Raw genomic sequence first — 16,442 nt, 5'->3', positions numbered from 1 at the left:
TGATCATAGCAAACATACAAACGCCTTTTCCGGTTTCTCCTACCAGAGACTTGGTATCGGACCGACCAGGACACATACAGGTTACATGAAGTCTTCATTCTCTGTGGAGTCATGCCATTGTTTTCTTGTTCAGGCAGCAAGCTCTCCAGCTGAATCCTCGTCCTCGCCATTTCCCTCCTCCAGTCCTGTCTCCCGCCTGGAGGGGGCCCTTCGTTAGCGCTAACGTCCGTTGAGGATTAGGCGAGTTGAAATGGAAGCAACAACGCCTTTTAAGTGGAGACATTCGCCGCTGTTTGAGAGGTGCAGTTCAGCCAACAGCAAAGAAGCAAGGAAACGGCGCTAAATGAGTTTATGGCATGTTGCTTTGTAAATGTAAGGGTAGAAAAGGTATTGAAAACCTCCAAAATGGGTGGGCAGCATGTATTTGACGCGTCGCCGGGTAACCCCACCAAGAAGGAGCTGCATCACAAGCCCATGCAAACAGGCCACCAGTCAAAAAAGACATGCACACATATCGTGTCACCTATTCGTCGGACACGCTCATCTCTGCAGGCTTTCCATCGTCTCTATCAATAATGAAAACCTAAATTTCACTGTGACACAGTAATTCATACACACAACTGTTATACACACAACAGTGGAGTGGATGATCAATAGCTGTCGCTGTCTACCCATTCAGCCTCCCGGAAGTAGCGCTTCCCACCACTCAGGTTGGGCTCGTTTCCATAGTAACTCACACTGGTGTCGTAGGATTTCCTGTTGCTGCCATAGCGACACAGGCTGGTTTGGTACAAGTCGTCCCTTCCGTTGATCAGGTATGTCTGGTAGAGGTCACTCTTCAATGCTAGAGCCCCAGGCCCCAGACCACCAGGTCCCAGAGCACCATGCACCAAACTACCATTCCCCAGACCACCATTCCCCAGACCACCATTCCCCAGACCACCATTCCCTAGACCACCATTCCCCAGAGTACCATTCCCCAGACTACCAGGACCCAGACCACCAGGACCCAGACCACCAGGACCCATATCCCCAGGACAGAGACTGCCAAGCCCCATATCCCCATGCCCCAGACCACCATGCCCCAGACCACCATGCCCCAGAACACCAGACCCCACTTCCCCATGACCCAGACCACCAGGCCCCAGACCACCATCATAGAACTCACTCCTACCACCCATACTACCTTCATACATCTCCCGGTCTCCATAGGAACCGGCTCCATAAAGTTCACTCCTCCCCACACGTCGAACCAGGCTCCTGTCGTACGACTCCCGGTTACCGTAGCGACTCAGACTGGCGTCGTACGAGTCGCGGCTACCTTGGCGACGCAGGCTGGTTTCGTAGGGTTCGCGGTTGCCACGGCGGCCCAGGCTGAGGTCGTTGAGCTCGTAGTTCATAGAGCAGCTCTCGGTGCTGGCCAGGGTCACGAAGCCACTCTCCGTGTCGCGTCCCCCCAGGTTGTCATAGTCACCAGGGGGCGTGTCGGGGGAGGAGCCCAGGAAGGACGTGTTCTTGGTGTGCGGGCGGCTTCCCGATAGGTCAGCCTCTTCCTGGGAGCGAATCACCTTGTAGACGTCGCTGGGGACGGGGCTGGGACAAAACCCAGCGTCAGTCTGACACTCCTCTGGCTGGGGCTTGTGCTTCGGTCTCCTATGGATGACAGATGGATGACATCAGTCAGTACAGCTAATAGAACCCAGAGCAGTGCTCTGCAACGTCATTAGTGCCAGTAAATGGCAAGGCGTGAGCTTAGTCCTCGAGGGACCCACTTGGCCACGTCCTCATTCTCTGTGATGTCATGCTGTTGTTGTCGGGGTCAGCAAACTGTCAAGTTGAGTTCTTGAAGTGAATTCTATAGCCCCTTTTCCTCAGCTAAGAGGCCCTCAGCATTTTCCCCAGAATATAATTTCTTTATTTTTCATATAAAGTTCACATAAACTACAATAAAAAGAACACCCTGGCTGTAATGTGGATGTGTAACTTTGTAAAAAGAGACATTTGGATACATAAACAAGCGGTCGAAAGCTGTTATGACCAGTGGTAAGTACATTACACCTGTCCTTACCAGAGCTCGTTAAAAATAGAATAAAATAAGGGAAAAATATGTTGAAGAGGGAAAAAAGAAAGATAAAAAACACATCAGGAGATAAGGACGAACAGTATCCCGTCACAGGACAAAAATAAATCAATGTCGCTAAGTGAAATTAGTCACGCTTCCTCACCTGCAGGCCAGCAGCTTGCAGCAGAACACTCCGAACACCATCAACAAAAGTAACAATAAGGGAATTATGGGAAGGAAAATGTACACCAAGTTCAGGCCTGAAACACATGAACACAAGTGTAAAGTTAGGTGTTCATACATGTGAGCCTTTAAGTTGAGCCGTAATACAAAATGGAGATTCTACTGGACTTGGCACAGACCTTTATTCCTCTGTGTCTAAGGGTCGGAGGTCAACATACCTGGACTCTGCTCCTCTCCATGGCTATTTGGATTCCATGGAAACAGAGATGTGGGAGGGGTCTCTGTGAACCGCAAGACGAGCGATCACACAGATTTATACTGTACTTAACTGATACATACAGCACTATCCTCATGCTGTACTGATTATGAATTCAGTCCTATTGTTTCTGCGACCGTCGTCACGGTCACTTACCGGAGAATGTGTAGGAGGAGTTTTCTGAAGGGGAGGGGTCTGGAGGCCTTTCTGAAATGCCACATCAACACGTTAGTCATGAGTTAGAAGGCTTTGGTTGTTTGATGTGATGTGAGTGATATTGAACGTTGCGTGTGAACGTGTATGTTTGCGTGTCACAGACAAGTAGATGAGCATGCACATGACTGTATGCTGACGTTGTCAAGTCCCGTTGTTAGTGAGTGACACCTGCCACGCACACACACACAGACACACAACAGCGAACTGGGCAGGGAAGTATGTTGTGTCTGTGTGTGCGTCTGTGTGAGAGAGAGAGAGAGAGAGAGAGAGAGAGAGAGAGAGAGAGAGAGAGAGAGAGAGAGAGAGAGAGAGAGAGAGAGAGAGAGAGAGAGAGAGAGAGAGAGAGAGAGAGAGAGAGAGAGAGAGAGAGAGAGAGAGAGAGAGGGACGGAGAGAGGGACGGAGAGAGGGAAGGAGGGAGTGTGGATGTGTGTGGACGTGTTACCTGTGGTATACTTGCAAATGAAGTTGTTCTTGGTTTCACAGTTGTCATCGTTCCACTGGAACATGTACAGCCCACCTTGACCAGGGGGAGCGGACGGCTGGTGGTACATCACTACACACACCTCGTACCCACACGATGGCTCATCCCAGTGCCACTTCCTACACATACACACACACACACACAGGCACACACATGTAAACATTCACATACACACATGTAAAGAGGAACTGCAGATGTATCCTCAGATGTATCCTCAAACCAACGACTTGAGAAACACACAGTCGTTAGATCCTTTCACCTGAAGGTAGCCTTGCTGCCATCCAGCCAGTAATACTGTGAGGGGCAGTCTTCGTTGCTATCCTGGTCTCCATGGTTGCGGCGCAAGCCAATCCAGAAATCCCCATCAGAGGGGCGGAGCTCTGTAATGAGCTGTTCTATGATTCGCTGCTCGGAGGCGGATTCCACACTCAGCAGCACCCCTCCGTCACGTCGACACGCTAGCTCCGCCTCTTGGAAGTTTAGCCGGCGCCTTGGTTCTGAGAAGTATGCTAGTTTGTAGCAGGGTCTTCCTTTGCCCACCCTGCACACACGTTGACCTGCACACACAAAGACACACACACACACTGGGCAAAAAAAATCGTGGGCCAACATGCAGCGTAACCTAAAGTTCCAAATGTCAATGATGAAGAAAGAGCTTCCGGCCTACCTCTAGCTTCAAACATGTTGGCTTCCATCACAGGGTATGCACCGAGAGCACAGGATGATAGAAAAAGACAGTTAGTTTTCGGAATGTTTCTGCAAAGTTTCTGGGAGTTTCTGGGTGAGAACGTAAAATTCAGTTGGAAATAATTTGGGTGTTGGAGGCATAGAGTTAGGTTGGAGGCAGTGAAGACAGACTGAGCCAATAGGAATTGACCAGGACTGCAATTCACTCTACACATTGTGCATTCTTCCAATACATTAATTAGTGTTTCCTACAGCACACAGACAGACGGTGCTAACCACCACACACTAGTATTCACACACTATGACATTCAGCCAAAGGAGTATGTTATATTTGACTTATTACTGAGGTAAATGTATTTGTCCATGGTAAGCATAACTTGCAGACACTTTCACATTATTTGTACAATGATTTGCCTCAATACAAAAGCTTAATTTTTAATCAAACCAATTTAGATGATATCTGCATATATCACGGAAAAAACAATGTGTCCACAATATCACTTGAACTCACGTTCATTCTCTAAAATTCAGAAAGTTCCTAGACTTTTGCAACTCTGGCCTGGAAGTATCTGTGTGTCTTTGAGTCTGTGTCCGTATGCATTCGTTTGTTTGTGCATGCGTGTGTCTCTATGTAGGTGTGTACATCTCTGCAGGTGTGTCTTCCAGTATCCGTGTGGCTCGTCTGCATGTATCTGCGTGATTGTGTGCGTGCGTGTCTCTGCACATGGGTTGGCGGTGCGTTCTTGTGTGATGTGTCGTGTCTCTCACCAATGATGAGGTTGTTGTCCACACATGGGAGAAAGCACAGAACCAGGAGGAAACAGAAAACACTCATCGTCTCCATCTCCTTCTTCCGTCTGTCCCACTTCTCTGCTCCTACTTGTTGCCCTCCATGGGGGTTCCGATCACAATCCAAATAGCAATGCCATGAACCCGGCGAGAGATCAAGAGGCCAGTCGTCGCATATGAAACTGAATGTATACAAATAACTGGAATTTCAGAGTCTTGGGAAACACAGGCGCTTCCTTGTCCGACTGAGATACAGAGAGAGTGCAGGTGTGTGAGGGGGAAGAGAGAAAGAGGATGGGTTGAGGGGGGAGGGGGAGGGGGGGGGGGGGTAGAGAGAGGGATGTAATCTGTTAAGAGCAGTTGTAATAATTAGAAAGAGAGAGTGCATCGATCCGGCGGGATTTAATCACGGGAGTGCTCCCAGTCATAAACGCTGACAAGAGACAGATTTCAAACTTTGACTCAGCTTACATGCGCGACATTTTCCATTACAAAGACAGGACATGAAAAAACTTTCAATCTCGACCATTTCTAGCGCCTTAAACAACAATTAATGGTCATGAAAACAAAAATAGTTGACGAGGCCAGGCACTTTATGGTACAGTCGCCCACATCACAGGGATCAGACGGATGACTAATAACTAATGAAGAATAGACAGAGTATAGACACACTATACATATCCTCATTGCTTCCATTCCTCCAACACACATACACACACACACACACACACACACACACACACACGCACATGCACACACAGCAGTTAACTGGGCAGAAAGGGTCAATGTAGAAAGCCAACGAGGAAGCCTCAGAGACAGATTTACTGTTCTCTTTCGAATGAGCAAAATAATGTGCTATACACACCAGGCCTTTCTTCAACAGTCCAGCCATAGCAATAAGCTCATTTCTAAAAGAGGCCCCTTGAGGTTGATTTAGGGATGCTGGACAGAGAGATAGGACAGCCAGAGTTTAACACTGTTTGATGTTCCATTAGGAATATGCTGTGTATGCTACAGTGGAGGGGGGGGGGAGTGTGGGGGGGAGTGGTGTGCTTCTGTGTGTGTGCTTGTGTCAGAGAAAATTAAAAGCAGAGAGAGGGGGGGGGGGGGGGGCGATGGCAAAAGAGAACCGAAAAGGGAGGAATATGTCATTCATTTTGGTCCACCTTCACCGCAACGAATGGTATTTCCTTCATCGTGGACTCAACTACTTGACTCAATCATTTAAGTGTTACGTAAAGTCAATAATCGTCCCATAATTCAACATAGTTCTTCATGCGACATAGAGATTTTATTCGTTCCTTCAGTCATCAATGTTAAATCAGTGGCTTGTGTGTGTATTCTGGAAACCCATGGAGCATGGGGTTTGCCCTGTGTCGAGTTCAGCAGATGACGAGAGCGAGAACCGCAAGAGACATGATTGCATTGGTGTGGGTTTCAACAAACGAATGTACCTCGTTTTGAATTCCGTAATCTATACACAACTTGAGACAGACAGAGGGTCCAGACAGAGTTTAATTCAATTACCTCCCCACCCCCACACAGAAACACACAGTATCTCCTCCAGCACTCCATCTCCTCCCACTCGACCATTAGTTAAAGGCCTCTCCCCAGATGGACGTTTGCTCGGGAGACCATGTTTCACCTTACTGCCACACGCACGCACACACACGCACACACAAAACAGCTGCTCCCCCACATTCCAAGGACACAAACGTGTGCTCTAAAAACCCCACCTCCAAAAACGATTGCAAATATTGATTAAGAATGTTCAGCGACCTGTATCATGTGCACGACCGTTCGCACATGTCTGTTTGCACAATGAGCGAGGCAAGACAACTTAACAGATGGCAGTGGTAAATGTTGGTGGAGGAACTCCCCCATATTGGCTTTTTGACTCGGATGTTTAGGTCTGGAATTGCCATCCTTCCCAAGTGAAACAGCTAAGATGCCATGTCAGGCTAGTGCTTGTCATCCAGGAAGTATTTCATTCAGAGAGAAAAATCTATCTGCTGAACTATGGGAGGCACGTTCAAGACCCCATGTCTCATCTGCCGTTGTCCAGATTCTCCTCCTCCTGCCCAGACCACTTCCTTTCTCATTTATTTTCCACTCATTCCCTTCACATTTCTTTCACCGGCAGATAATGCCACTGCCAAGGACAAGAGCAGGCTGCAGCGTATCATCCGCACTGCAGAGAAGGTGATTGGCTGCAATCTGCCTTCCCTCGAGGACCTGCACACCTCGAGGACCCTGAGACGAGCGAAGAAGATTGTGGCGGACTCCTCCCACCCTGGTCACTACTTGTTTCAAACACTCCCCTCCGGCAGAAGGCTGCGGTCCATCAGGACCAAAACCACAAACAGTTTCTTCCCTTCCGCTGTTGGCCTCCTCAACAAGGCCAAGAGCTCACACTGACTCTAATGACTTCATGTCTTAAAACTTTTTACTTTTGCATTACATTCAATTCCTGTTAATATTTGTATTTTCTATTGTATTTTCTATTGTAATTTGTCAACTTATATTTAATTTTATGCCCACTTTTATTCTATTTTAGTGTATTCCACTTATTACTGCTAGTTTTAGTATAGTTAGACCACATATTTAAATTTAAGATTCCTATATGATTATTTGTATGCACCTTCCTGCCAAAGCAAATTCCTTGTCAGTGCAAACTTTCATGGCGAATACATCTGATTCTGATTCTGATTCTGATGCCATTGACGTGGAAAGAATACCACATCAAAAGCCAAAGGGCTCAAAAGTAAGTTTGTGATGAGACTATTAATCTGTAAATCAATAGTGGAGCATAGAAACATGTTTTTATTGAAAGTGTATAGTTGAATTCATAATTTATTTTGCAACACTCATCACAATTAAGTAAAAACAGTGATATAGAAAGTTCTGAAAATGCATAAAAAGATTTAAGTGTTAAAACTTCGGTCTTCTCTTCTGCATCCTTACCATTACATCTCTGGTCCCCTTCCCATCCTAAGTCGACCTCAGTGAGTGAACATCAACAGAACTATTTGACATCTTTTGGAACAAGAACTGTGCCGAGACTACGACCAGTTTTGCCTCCTGGAAGATGCCAATCCCCCAATGTGGCAGTGATCAAACAGGGGTGTTTTCCCGTGGGATCTTCCAAACATTAGATTAGGTCTAATGGGACTTCAGGTTATATGACTCACAACAGATCAGATATTACTATTAGAGCTCATCGTCACATCAGTCACTCATACCTAAAGTTCAAGTTGGTCCATAAAGGTATAAGGAGAGCATCACTTGCCTCAGTTTACGTGTTTGAGTATTCTCTCACAAGGCATCCTCTCACAATATTGATAAGACACAAGACTAAACTGGTGTATATTAACAATGTTCCCATGGTGTTTACCTCAGGCTCAGATCTTTCTACTGAGGCCACCCAGTATTCCCCTCAACCGGTTAAAAGATTCAGTGAGTATCAAAATTATTTACATTCGTTATGTTGTCCTGTTTCTCTTTGACATTAAAGAATGTTCTCCTTCCTTTCTTCTGTAGAAGTCTTCCCTCCAATCCAACGAGCCAAACCTGTCCCCGAAGATGTGTCTGCTGGGATTCTCTCACTCTATGCACCTTGCAGACGGAGGGCAGGTAAGTCCGAAATTGGTCAGGTATCAAAACATCACACAAGTGATGTTTTGTTGGAGGCCTGCAAAAGCCCTGAGAAGGCTACCAACGTCATCTCCAAAGGTAAAGTCATAAATTGCATGTTTGAATGTATGTATGAATAACCATGTAATTGTATAAGATACAAGTTCAAAAATCGTATAATCGTTTTTTGAACTGGCGATGACTCTTTCATTAAGGTTCCACTTCTGGAGTCAAAACTAATTCTGCTCTTTGCCACTGAAAACCTAACAGAAGGTTTTCTAGGTTATATTTGTTTTTTTTTCTGCCAAAGAGCAGAACTTGTCTTCAAAGTCTACCAAGACGCTCCTTGTTACTGTCTGAACATGGTGAAAAGGACTCTAAATGTTCTTCCGAGATATGTGATGCCATACCTAAACTTAACGTCCTTTTTACAGCTTCTCTGGAGGCTGACGGTTTGGCCGAAGCAGCACTGATCCCACCAGCTGTTCAGGAGTCCTGCATTCATGCCAAATCTCTGGCTCCCTTCTCATTGGCTGATTCTGCAGTTCTGCAGGAGCTGTGTCAGCCTACGCAGGATGCAGTGGATCTGTCCAATGAGCCTGCTGCACCTGTGACTGAGTCAAAGTCAAAGGATGCAGGAGTCGGAGCAGAGATGTCCATAACCCTGATGACACACGGTAATGATGAGGAGACCTTCAAGGTCCAAGAGCGGTCTCTGACTCAGTCTGTGACTCGGTCTCTGACTTGGTCTCTGACTCAGTCTGTGGCTCAACCAGAAGAGGATGACAACCCTCCTTCAGTCATCAAGGCCACCGCGGATAAAGGTAACCTTGCTGATAGAAAGATCATCAGCGTTGAGACTCTCAAATACGTCGTTAACGGAGTTGTGGAAGGCCCAAGACAAGGAGAGTGCTTATTTCCAAGCACACTAGCTTCCAATATGGCATCGCTCGTCTTCTTCGATGTCAAAAGGGAACTGCATCAGGCAGGCATACCAGTGAGCTCCAGCCAGATGGAGAGCTCTGTGTTCCAGAATGTTGGAAGCCCAGAAATCCATGATGGATTACCGGAATCCTGTCTGCTCCCAAATACTCCAATGCTTTATATTTCTGTCCTTACAATTTCAAAATACAAAAACATTTTTGCACTTTAGTCCTCTTGTTTTGGTTATAGATACCCAACCTTGGGTTTTATAATTAGTTTACCTGAATAGAACTACTTTGGTAAAGACACTGTAGTAGTGCAATGATAGCCATTCACCATACTCGGTTTAGAGTACATCATTTATAAGTTATAATACACTATTTGATACTACTGGAGCACTACTGGAGAACAAAATGCGTGTGTGGATGGTGACATATTTCATCTAAAATGTGCATCACTCTCCCACAGTCCAACAAGGCAGGAACTGAAAAATACTTTACTGGTACTTTCCCAATCCTCCCCATTTCATGACTGTGCAAAGTCTGAAAATGGCAGTTTTTATAATATTTTTTTTAATGCACTGCTATTTCTAATTTGTCCACTGGGGGTCGCACTGTCCTAATAAGAGTAGCAGGTCTCTGCTCTGACGCTATTATAGTACATTAGATCCCACGTGCTAACGCACAGGCAACACGGCACAACACTGTCAAGTGCAGGAGAGTTCAGGAATCGGAACCAGATCATCCACACATAGTCAAGCAGAAAGGACTGTGTTTTCTTCCCAGTCAGCACGTCTTTCCCGTATAAAAAATGAACTAAAGAAACTGTATCACTCTCAGATTAAATAGCATTTCTTCAGATGGATAACAATTAAAATAATGTGCAGCTTTTGCAATCAGTATGCCAGAGTGTGCCTGTTTTTTATAAGGGGTTTTACAGCTCTACAGCAATACATGTAACTTTTGATCCTTTCACAAGGAGAAAGAGGTGGACACCAACTGAAGCACTATAAACCACCATCATATCTTAGAAAGAACAGTCATGATAGTATCCACCTTTCCTGAAATCAGCAAATGGAGAACTGATTCACAGTTTCCTTACTGACTTGGGAAAAGCCACTCACTTTAAGTTCTGTTCAAGTTACAATGGATATTAGATTGATGGGGTGGGGGTGTGCCTAAAAAAGTATTACCGGCACTGTTTGTGTGTCTTTATAAGTTCTATCACATGGCATCCTAAAAGAGACTCTGGTCTCAATTGAACTTGCAGCAGCCTATTTACCGTGGGTAAATAAAAACCGTTGTTAAAAAAACTAAACTTTAGGTCTATGTTTTGGGAACATATTGCCTCTAGTTGAATTGAGGCTTTGTGGATCATTCCGTCTCCAGTCTATGAAAGGATTGTCATCCCTCTCACTTTTTCTTTTTCTAATATGTATTGATTTACCTTCAGACATCCATCAGTTCTATAGCTCCTTCCCCTTGTTCAAATTGCAGCTTATTAATTTCCACACAAATCACAGCAATAGAAGGTATGGCTATGTTCTACTTTCAAAAGGGGAGCAATCAAAGATAATTGAGTACCTTTTGGATGAAGCCAGTACATTCACTCCATTTCAAAGCCGGTTCATTTATTGCCAAATCACTCTTTAAGCCTTCATTCACACAGATTTGCCATAATTTTACTTGAGTGTATTTCAATTTACAGTCTTTTAATCACAGATCATTTAAATCAAAGTCCTTTCATGAGGTTTGACATTTCTATTACCCAAGTGAAATACATTTCTCAAAATGTTACATGAATGTCTTCAAATTGCACACATATTTTTAAACGGAGGAACAAGTGATATGTGACAGAGGAGGGACATAGACTGGTGCTGCAGTTAAATGTTTTACTTTCCCTAAGTGTTTTCATTGAAAAGACTTGCATACAATAACTTTATTCAGAAGGCGCTTTTGCACCCTGAATTGCTTTCTATTCTTGTTTTTACCCACAAAATTCTCGCAAATTGGCTTTTTGTTAGCCTCAATCAGAGACACTTTTTTCCTCCTTACATTAGCTGTAAAATTAGAATCTACCACAGAAATGACAAAGGATGAGTGGTTGACAGTTGGTTTAGCCGACATGAAATGGTGATTCATATCTGCCTCCATGTCTTCTACGTTTCTCTAGTTCTCCTTCCTTCAAAACCCCTCTCGTGGCCCTCACCATTGTGAATCCATCGCTAGGATTATCGAATAATGATTCATTCCCCGCAATTACACTCACACAAAATACCTTTTCTCTGACCAGAGTGGAGATTAAATAAAGACTTTCCAGCTACCTAATACCATCTAATAGAATATTCATAAGAAGCTCAAATAAAATATGCTAGGCCCATTAATTTAATCGCGCTCACGTAATTAAATGCTTCTTTTTGTAAAAATGCAATAACGCACCTTGTAAGCAGTCACGGAAGCTGATACTCTCTAACTGGGTGTGATACCTGCAGAAGGAGGTATATAGGCTACTATCAGTACATTCTTTAAACATATATATATACATATTTATATATATTTGATAATTTATTTATTTTATTTATCATCTCTCTCCCATTACACAGTCACCATTGTATCTTAATTTACTGTCAAACATTGCCCTTTGTTGTATTCTGTTCATTTTCTCTTTTACACTTTTTTCCTTCTCCTTTCATGTCAATTACTATATTGTCCATTATACCGCTTATGTGAGTAACTTTTTGCTTCACAAGAAGAGGTTTTTTTTACGCTCAGAAAGGGTTCAAATGTCAACTAGAGTGGAGTCAGGCTGAGCGGGTAGAGCATCGGGCTAGTAATCTGAAGGTTGCCAGTTCGATTCCCGGCCGGTGCGCATGACGTTGTGTCCTTGGGCAAGGCACTTCACCCGACTTGCCTCGGGGAGAATGTTCCTGTACTTACTGTAAGTCGCTCTGGATAAGAGCGTCTGCTAAATGACTAAATGTAAATGTAACTTCCAGAAATGGTTAGCGATTTATTCAATCATATTGGCACCCCTAGTAAAGATGAGTAAAAAGGGTTATAAAAATGTATCTTTATTATTAATTTAGCGTAATGTTACACTGATGTTTTTAGAACGATCCAATCTTTACCCTGTAATACAAAAAAAAAATTGTCCTTTTTTTATTTGGGTGTTTGTTTGTTACATTGAAGTCATGTACCAGGTTGTGTCTTCTGCTCTGGAATCAAAGCATTTCTGTCAGTTATCTTCATATTATGTAACCTTTTGCCTTTGTACAGTCTGTCTTCCAAAAAAAGAACAGGCATGGGAACATTTCAAATGTTTCAACACGTCATTTATTGTTAAGATGTTATTTGATGTTTAGCACAGGTCTTAAAACACATTTCTGAAATAATATGGAACCCTGGTGAGAATTGTTCTCATTATGTTGTGATCTACCATATATTATTATTGGTATCTATAATTAGCATTATTAACTCTTTCAATGTACACATTTTGCTGTTTAATAGTAAAGAACCTTTGCAAAAAGCTTTTTGCCTATTTGGTGTCCTGACGCTCTTCTGAAGGACTTTCGATTCTTCATTTGACACCGATGAAGAGGAGCATCAGTGCAAAAGGTGGAAGATCCACCGTGTGCAACCCACGAGCGTGTCTAAACGGACTGAAAGCTGTGTTTCCGTCTAGCTGAACAGTAGAAACCGACTTCTCGTCGTTCTCAGCTCACCGTCTTCCCTTGTGGTGGAGCCAGAGTTTAACATACTTTGCTGTGTCAGCTGAGCTGAGTGCTCCTTGGCTTTGAGACGCAGCGCTGCGATACTAGAAGTCCGACAGTCCACAAGGGAAAAAGGGGAGGTGTCTGGTAAGGCGGTAGGGGTCTGCGCTGGAGCCTCCACGGCTGGCACAGGCGGTTGTAGGGGGCCCATACTGGTAAATAGCCTGCTATGCCTGTTTAGAGGGGATGAGAAAGGTTTTTGAAGTGATGAAGAATAAATAAGAATTAGATATCTATTTCTTACATTTAGTCATTTAGCAGACGCTCTTATCCAGAGCGACTTACAGTAAGTACAGGGACATTCCCCCGAGGCAAGTGGGGTGAAGTGCCTTGCCCAAGGACACAACACACAACGTCATTTGGCACGGCAGGGAATCGATCCGGCGACCTTCTGATTACTAGCCCGACTCCTTCACTGCTCAGCCATCTGACTCCCAGCCATCTGACTCTCTTATTTATTTCTTAATTAATAAATACATGTATTCATTGCAATCATTGGACTGTTGAAGTTTCAAAGAGCTTTCGAAGAGGGATTAAACAGGATTTACTTGAGATAGTTTAGAGAGTATCATGTCTCTCTCTCTGATTATAGTATGTCTTGCTCCACAAATGGACCAATGGTCAACAAATGGTCACAAAACAAATGGGCAACTCACCTTCCAAATGAGGGGCCGATGACGGCAGAGTGTCGCAACGTGGCCGTGAAACGTCCATAGCCTAGTGGGGAAGAAGAATGAACTTGTGGCCCGGCCACACTTTGGAAAGATGCGTCCCCTGTCATCCAAGCCAACTCCAAGCTGGGATGAGAGCAGGGTGAAAAAGGACATCTTTCCAGGTGGTGGCTGAGGGGCTGTGCTGCTCTCACATGCCCAGAGAATGGGTGGCACAGGGGGTGCGGCTGAACCCCGGCTTTGTCCCTCTTCCGTGATTTGGCACGTCTGTTCTGGAGCCACACCTTGGAAAATGGACACCAGAAAATTACAGTGAACACAGCGTTTCAATTGAACAGTAAAAAGCAACTGCACAAAAGGATACATGACAAGGAGACGGACAGCTGTGTATTAGAAATATTACTGTATGAATGCATTTTAGATTGAAAATGGTATAAATTCACAAAATCTATTAAAGTGATTAGGTTCTTATTTTAATTAATAAAGGAAAGTGTGGCTAACGCTATTCGTTGAAGGTGTTTGGGTAATGAAATGCAGAGGTTCAAAAGTGAACTAGGACCAATCTTGACTGAGGCAGTAAACCAAGTGGTTGTGGTATAAATGTGCTTACATGTGTGAAGAGCAAATAAACATAGTTTATTGATTAAAAAACAAAAGCAATTTACAGAGCTAAAGAAATGCCTGTAAATGAGAATGGTAAGGAAAGCAAATACCTCGATTGGTCTATGTTGATTTATATTGATTTATATATATCACTTCAAAGTAGAAAAAACTAGGAAAGAAGACTGACAGAAGAAAAGCCTGTGTATTTGAAAGTACACAGTGCTTACATGAAGATGAAAAAGGTTTTTAATTTAAATTATTATTCTGGATAAGATTAAAATGACTTACTTGCACACGAGCCTCAGTTAAGTCCAGACGCTTCGCTATCTCTTCCCTAAAGAAAATAAATGCATTTAAAAAAACATTATTATAGCATGTAATCTTGTATCATACTTATTTATTACCAATATTTCAGAATTATAGAGCAATTATAATAATAATAATGTAGGCCTATTGCAGTTTTTACAGATCTGTTATTCATCTCCACAAACGCCTTGATTTGCTAATGAAGAAAGCTAGTAAAATAATTATAGATTAGACCCAATTAATATTATTGTTTTTCATAGGTCTATTTTTGCTTGTCTTTGTCAACAGCATCCAAGTTGATCTAACAGACCTCGTGAACACATCAGGGTAGTGGGTCTTTTGGAAAGTTCTCTCCAGTTCAACGAGCTGATAGTTGGTGAAGGTAGTCCTATATCTTCGTTGTTTCCGCTTCAGATGCGCCTCCATAGAGTTCCTGTCTGCCGAGTGACACACACTTTCCTCTCTGTCTTCTGCATCTCCCCTGATGTGAAAGCCCTCACTGCTTTTGTTCAACATCCCAACGTCCTCAAAAGCACCAGCCTTCTTCTAACTTAAGAACTTCCTGCTCCGCGTGCCCATCTCTGCCTCTTGCGAGGTTCTGATCCCCCTTGCTTTGACTCCGTTGCGTTATGCTTGTGGGATTTTGTGTATGGAAGCAAATCGTGACCAAAATTCAAATGAAAATGCATTTCCAGAAATGCATTTTCATTTTAAGAATGTGGCTGCATTATTTGACTCATAAATCAAATTAGTATTCAATCATCCTATTTGCATTTTCATTTTCTTCTTTAAGACTGCTCATTCTTTCCCTTAATTAAAATGAAAACGAAAAAGACATTTGAAATTTAATTTTCAAAATATGCCCCAGCAAATAGATACCAAAATTCAATTTGAAATGTAAAATTTGAAAATGAAAATGCATTTCCAGAATTGCATTTTCATTTTCAAGAACGTGGCTGCAAAATCGTGACCACAATTCAAATTCAAATGCATTTCCAGAAATGCATTTTCATTTTAAGAACGTGGCTGCAAAATCGTGACCACAATTCAAATTCAAATGTATTTCCAGAAATGCATTTTCATTTTAAGAATGTGGCTGCATTATTTGACTCATAAATCAAATTAGTACTGATTAGTACTGAGCGGACATTGCATTTTCATTTTCATGTTCTGCCCGCAAAGAACTGCCCATAATTCGAAAACGAAAATGCATTCTGAGCGGCGCAGTAGAGTGACGTCAGTAGCCGCTCTTCTTCAGCTCCCTGCTGACGGAGCTACCCATCTTGTTCGGTAGGGGGCGGTGTGCACATACGCATTGCATTACATGACAAATGTGCTGGGAAATTGATTGAATTGCCGGGTCTTTAGAGGACGCATCATAGATCATGGCGCTCCCTCAAATTGTGCAGACACTGATAGAATTAGCTGAGCTGGTAGAAACTAATAATATATCTGAGTCTGATGCCCGTGACCGAGTAGAACAAGTCACAGAGAGCTTGGCTGCATACTCTGCCGTCACAGACGTACACATTAATGAGGTTGCCATAGTAAACCTCTCTTCAGTCCTGGAACGGCTGGATGCTGTGGAGCCTCAAATGGGACGGGGACGACCAACCATCCACATCCCGTTCGAGTCCATCGAAAACTATTTATTAAATGGTCTACTTTTTCCTGTGAAAGCAAGCTGTTTCACCTTTGGCCTGGTTCAGACAAAATCTGAATTTCCGCAATCTGAATTTGAATTTCCGCAATCTGAATTTCAAGAATCTGAATTCCTGCAATCTGAATTTTAGAATGTTTTATTTTTGGATCAAAATAATTCAGTTGTATTAAATTTGGCATACAAATAATTCAGATATT

General features: G+C 43.4%; 2 protein-coding genes across 2 annotated transcripts; both read right to left on the bottom strand.

Annotated features, from left to right (window-relative positions):
- Positions 1-650: 650 nt before the first annotated feature.
- On the bottom strand, positions 651-4,841 carry layna (layilin a). The gene is made up of 8 exons (XM_047042901.1): positions 4,656-4,841; positions 3,868-3,888; positions 3,460-3,757; positions 3,162-3,319; positions 2,658-2,708; positions 2,464-2,526; positions 2,226-2,322; positions 651-1,650 (listed from the first exon to the last, which is right to left on the bottom strand). Exons 1-8 carry the CDS (start codon positions 4,729-4,731, stop codon positions 651-653), a joined length of 1,764 nt encoding a protein of 587 aa, XP_046898857.1. The 5' UTR covers positions 4,732-4,841.
- An 8,069-nt stretch (positions 4,842-12,910) lies between these two features.
- Positions 12,911-15,098, bottom strand: LOC124482543 (aristaless-related homeobox protein-like). Its single transcript, XM_047042900.1, has 4 exons — positions 14,893-15,098; positions 14,565-14,610; positions 13,659-13,957; positions 12,911-13,166 (listed from the first exon to the last, which is right to left on the bottom strand). Exons 1-4 carry the CDS (start codon positions 15,096-15,098, stop codon positions 12,911-12,913), a joined length of 807 nt encoding a protein of 268 aa, XP_046898856.1.
- Positions 15,099-16,442: the final 1,344 nt, after the last annotated feature.

The sequence above is a fragment of the Hypomesus transpacificus genome, chromosome 20, assembly GCF_021917145.1.
Source record: "Hypomesus transpacificus isolate Combined female chromosome 20, fHypTra1, whole genome shotgun sequence".
Lineage (NCBI taxonomy): Eukaryota > Metazoa > Chordata > Actinopteri > Osmeriformes > Osmeridae > Hypomesus > Hypomesus transpacificus.
This window is presented reverse-complemented; position numbering and strand designations above follow the sequence as displayed.

What these genes read in the sequence shown, in the direction of transcription:
- LOC124482543 (XM_047042900.1), bottom strand. Translation starts at nt 15,098, where the DNA reads ATGTTGAACAAAAGCAGTGAGGGCTTTCACATCAGGGGAGATGCAGAA. An exon ending in TACCCTGATGTGTTCACGAG is followed by an intron (nt 14,611 to 14,892) that starts GTCTGTTAGATC and finishes TATTTTCTTTAG; the next exon opens with GGAAGAGATAGCGAAGCGTC. An exon ending in TAACTGAGGCTCGTGTGCAA is followed by an intron (nt 13,958 to 14,564) that starts GTAAGTCATTTT and finishes CCATTTTCCAAG; the next exon opens with GTGTGGCTCCAGAACAGACG.
- layna (XM_047042901.1), bottom strand. Translation starts at nt 4,731, where the DNA reads ATGGAGACGATGAGTGTTTTCTGTTTCCTCCTGGTTCTGTGCTTTCTC. An exon ending in GGACAACAACCTCATCATTG is followed by an intron (nt 3,889 to 4,655) that starts GTGAGAGACACG and finishes CTGTGATGGAAG; the next exon opens with CCAACATGTTTGAAGCTAGA. An exon ending in CTCCTCCTACACATTCTCCG is followed by an intron (nt 2,527 to 2,657) that starts GTAAGTGACCGT and finishes TGCGGTTCACAG; the next exon opens with AGACCCCTCCCACATCTCTG.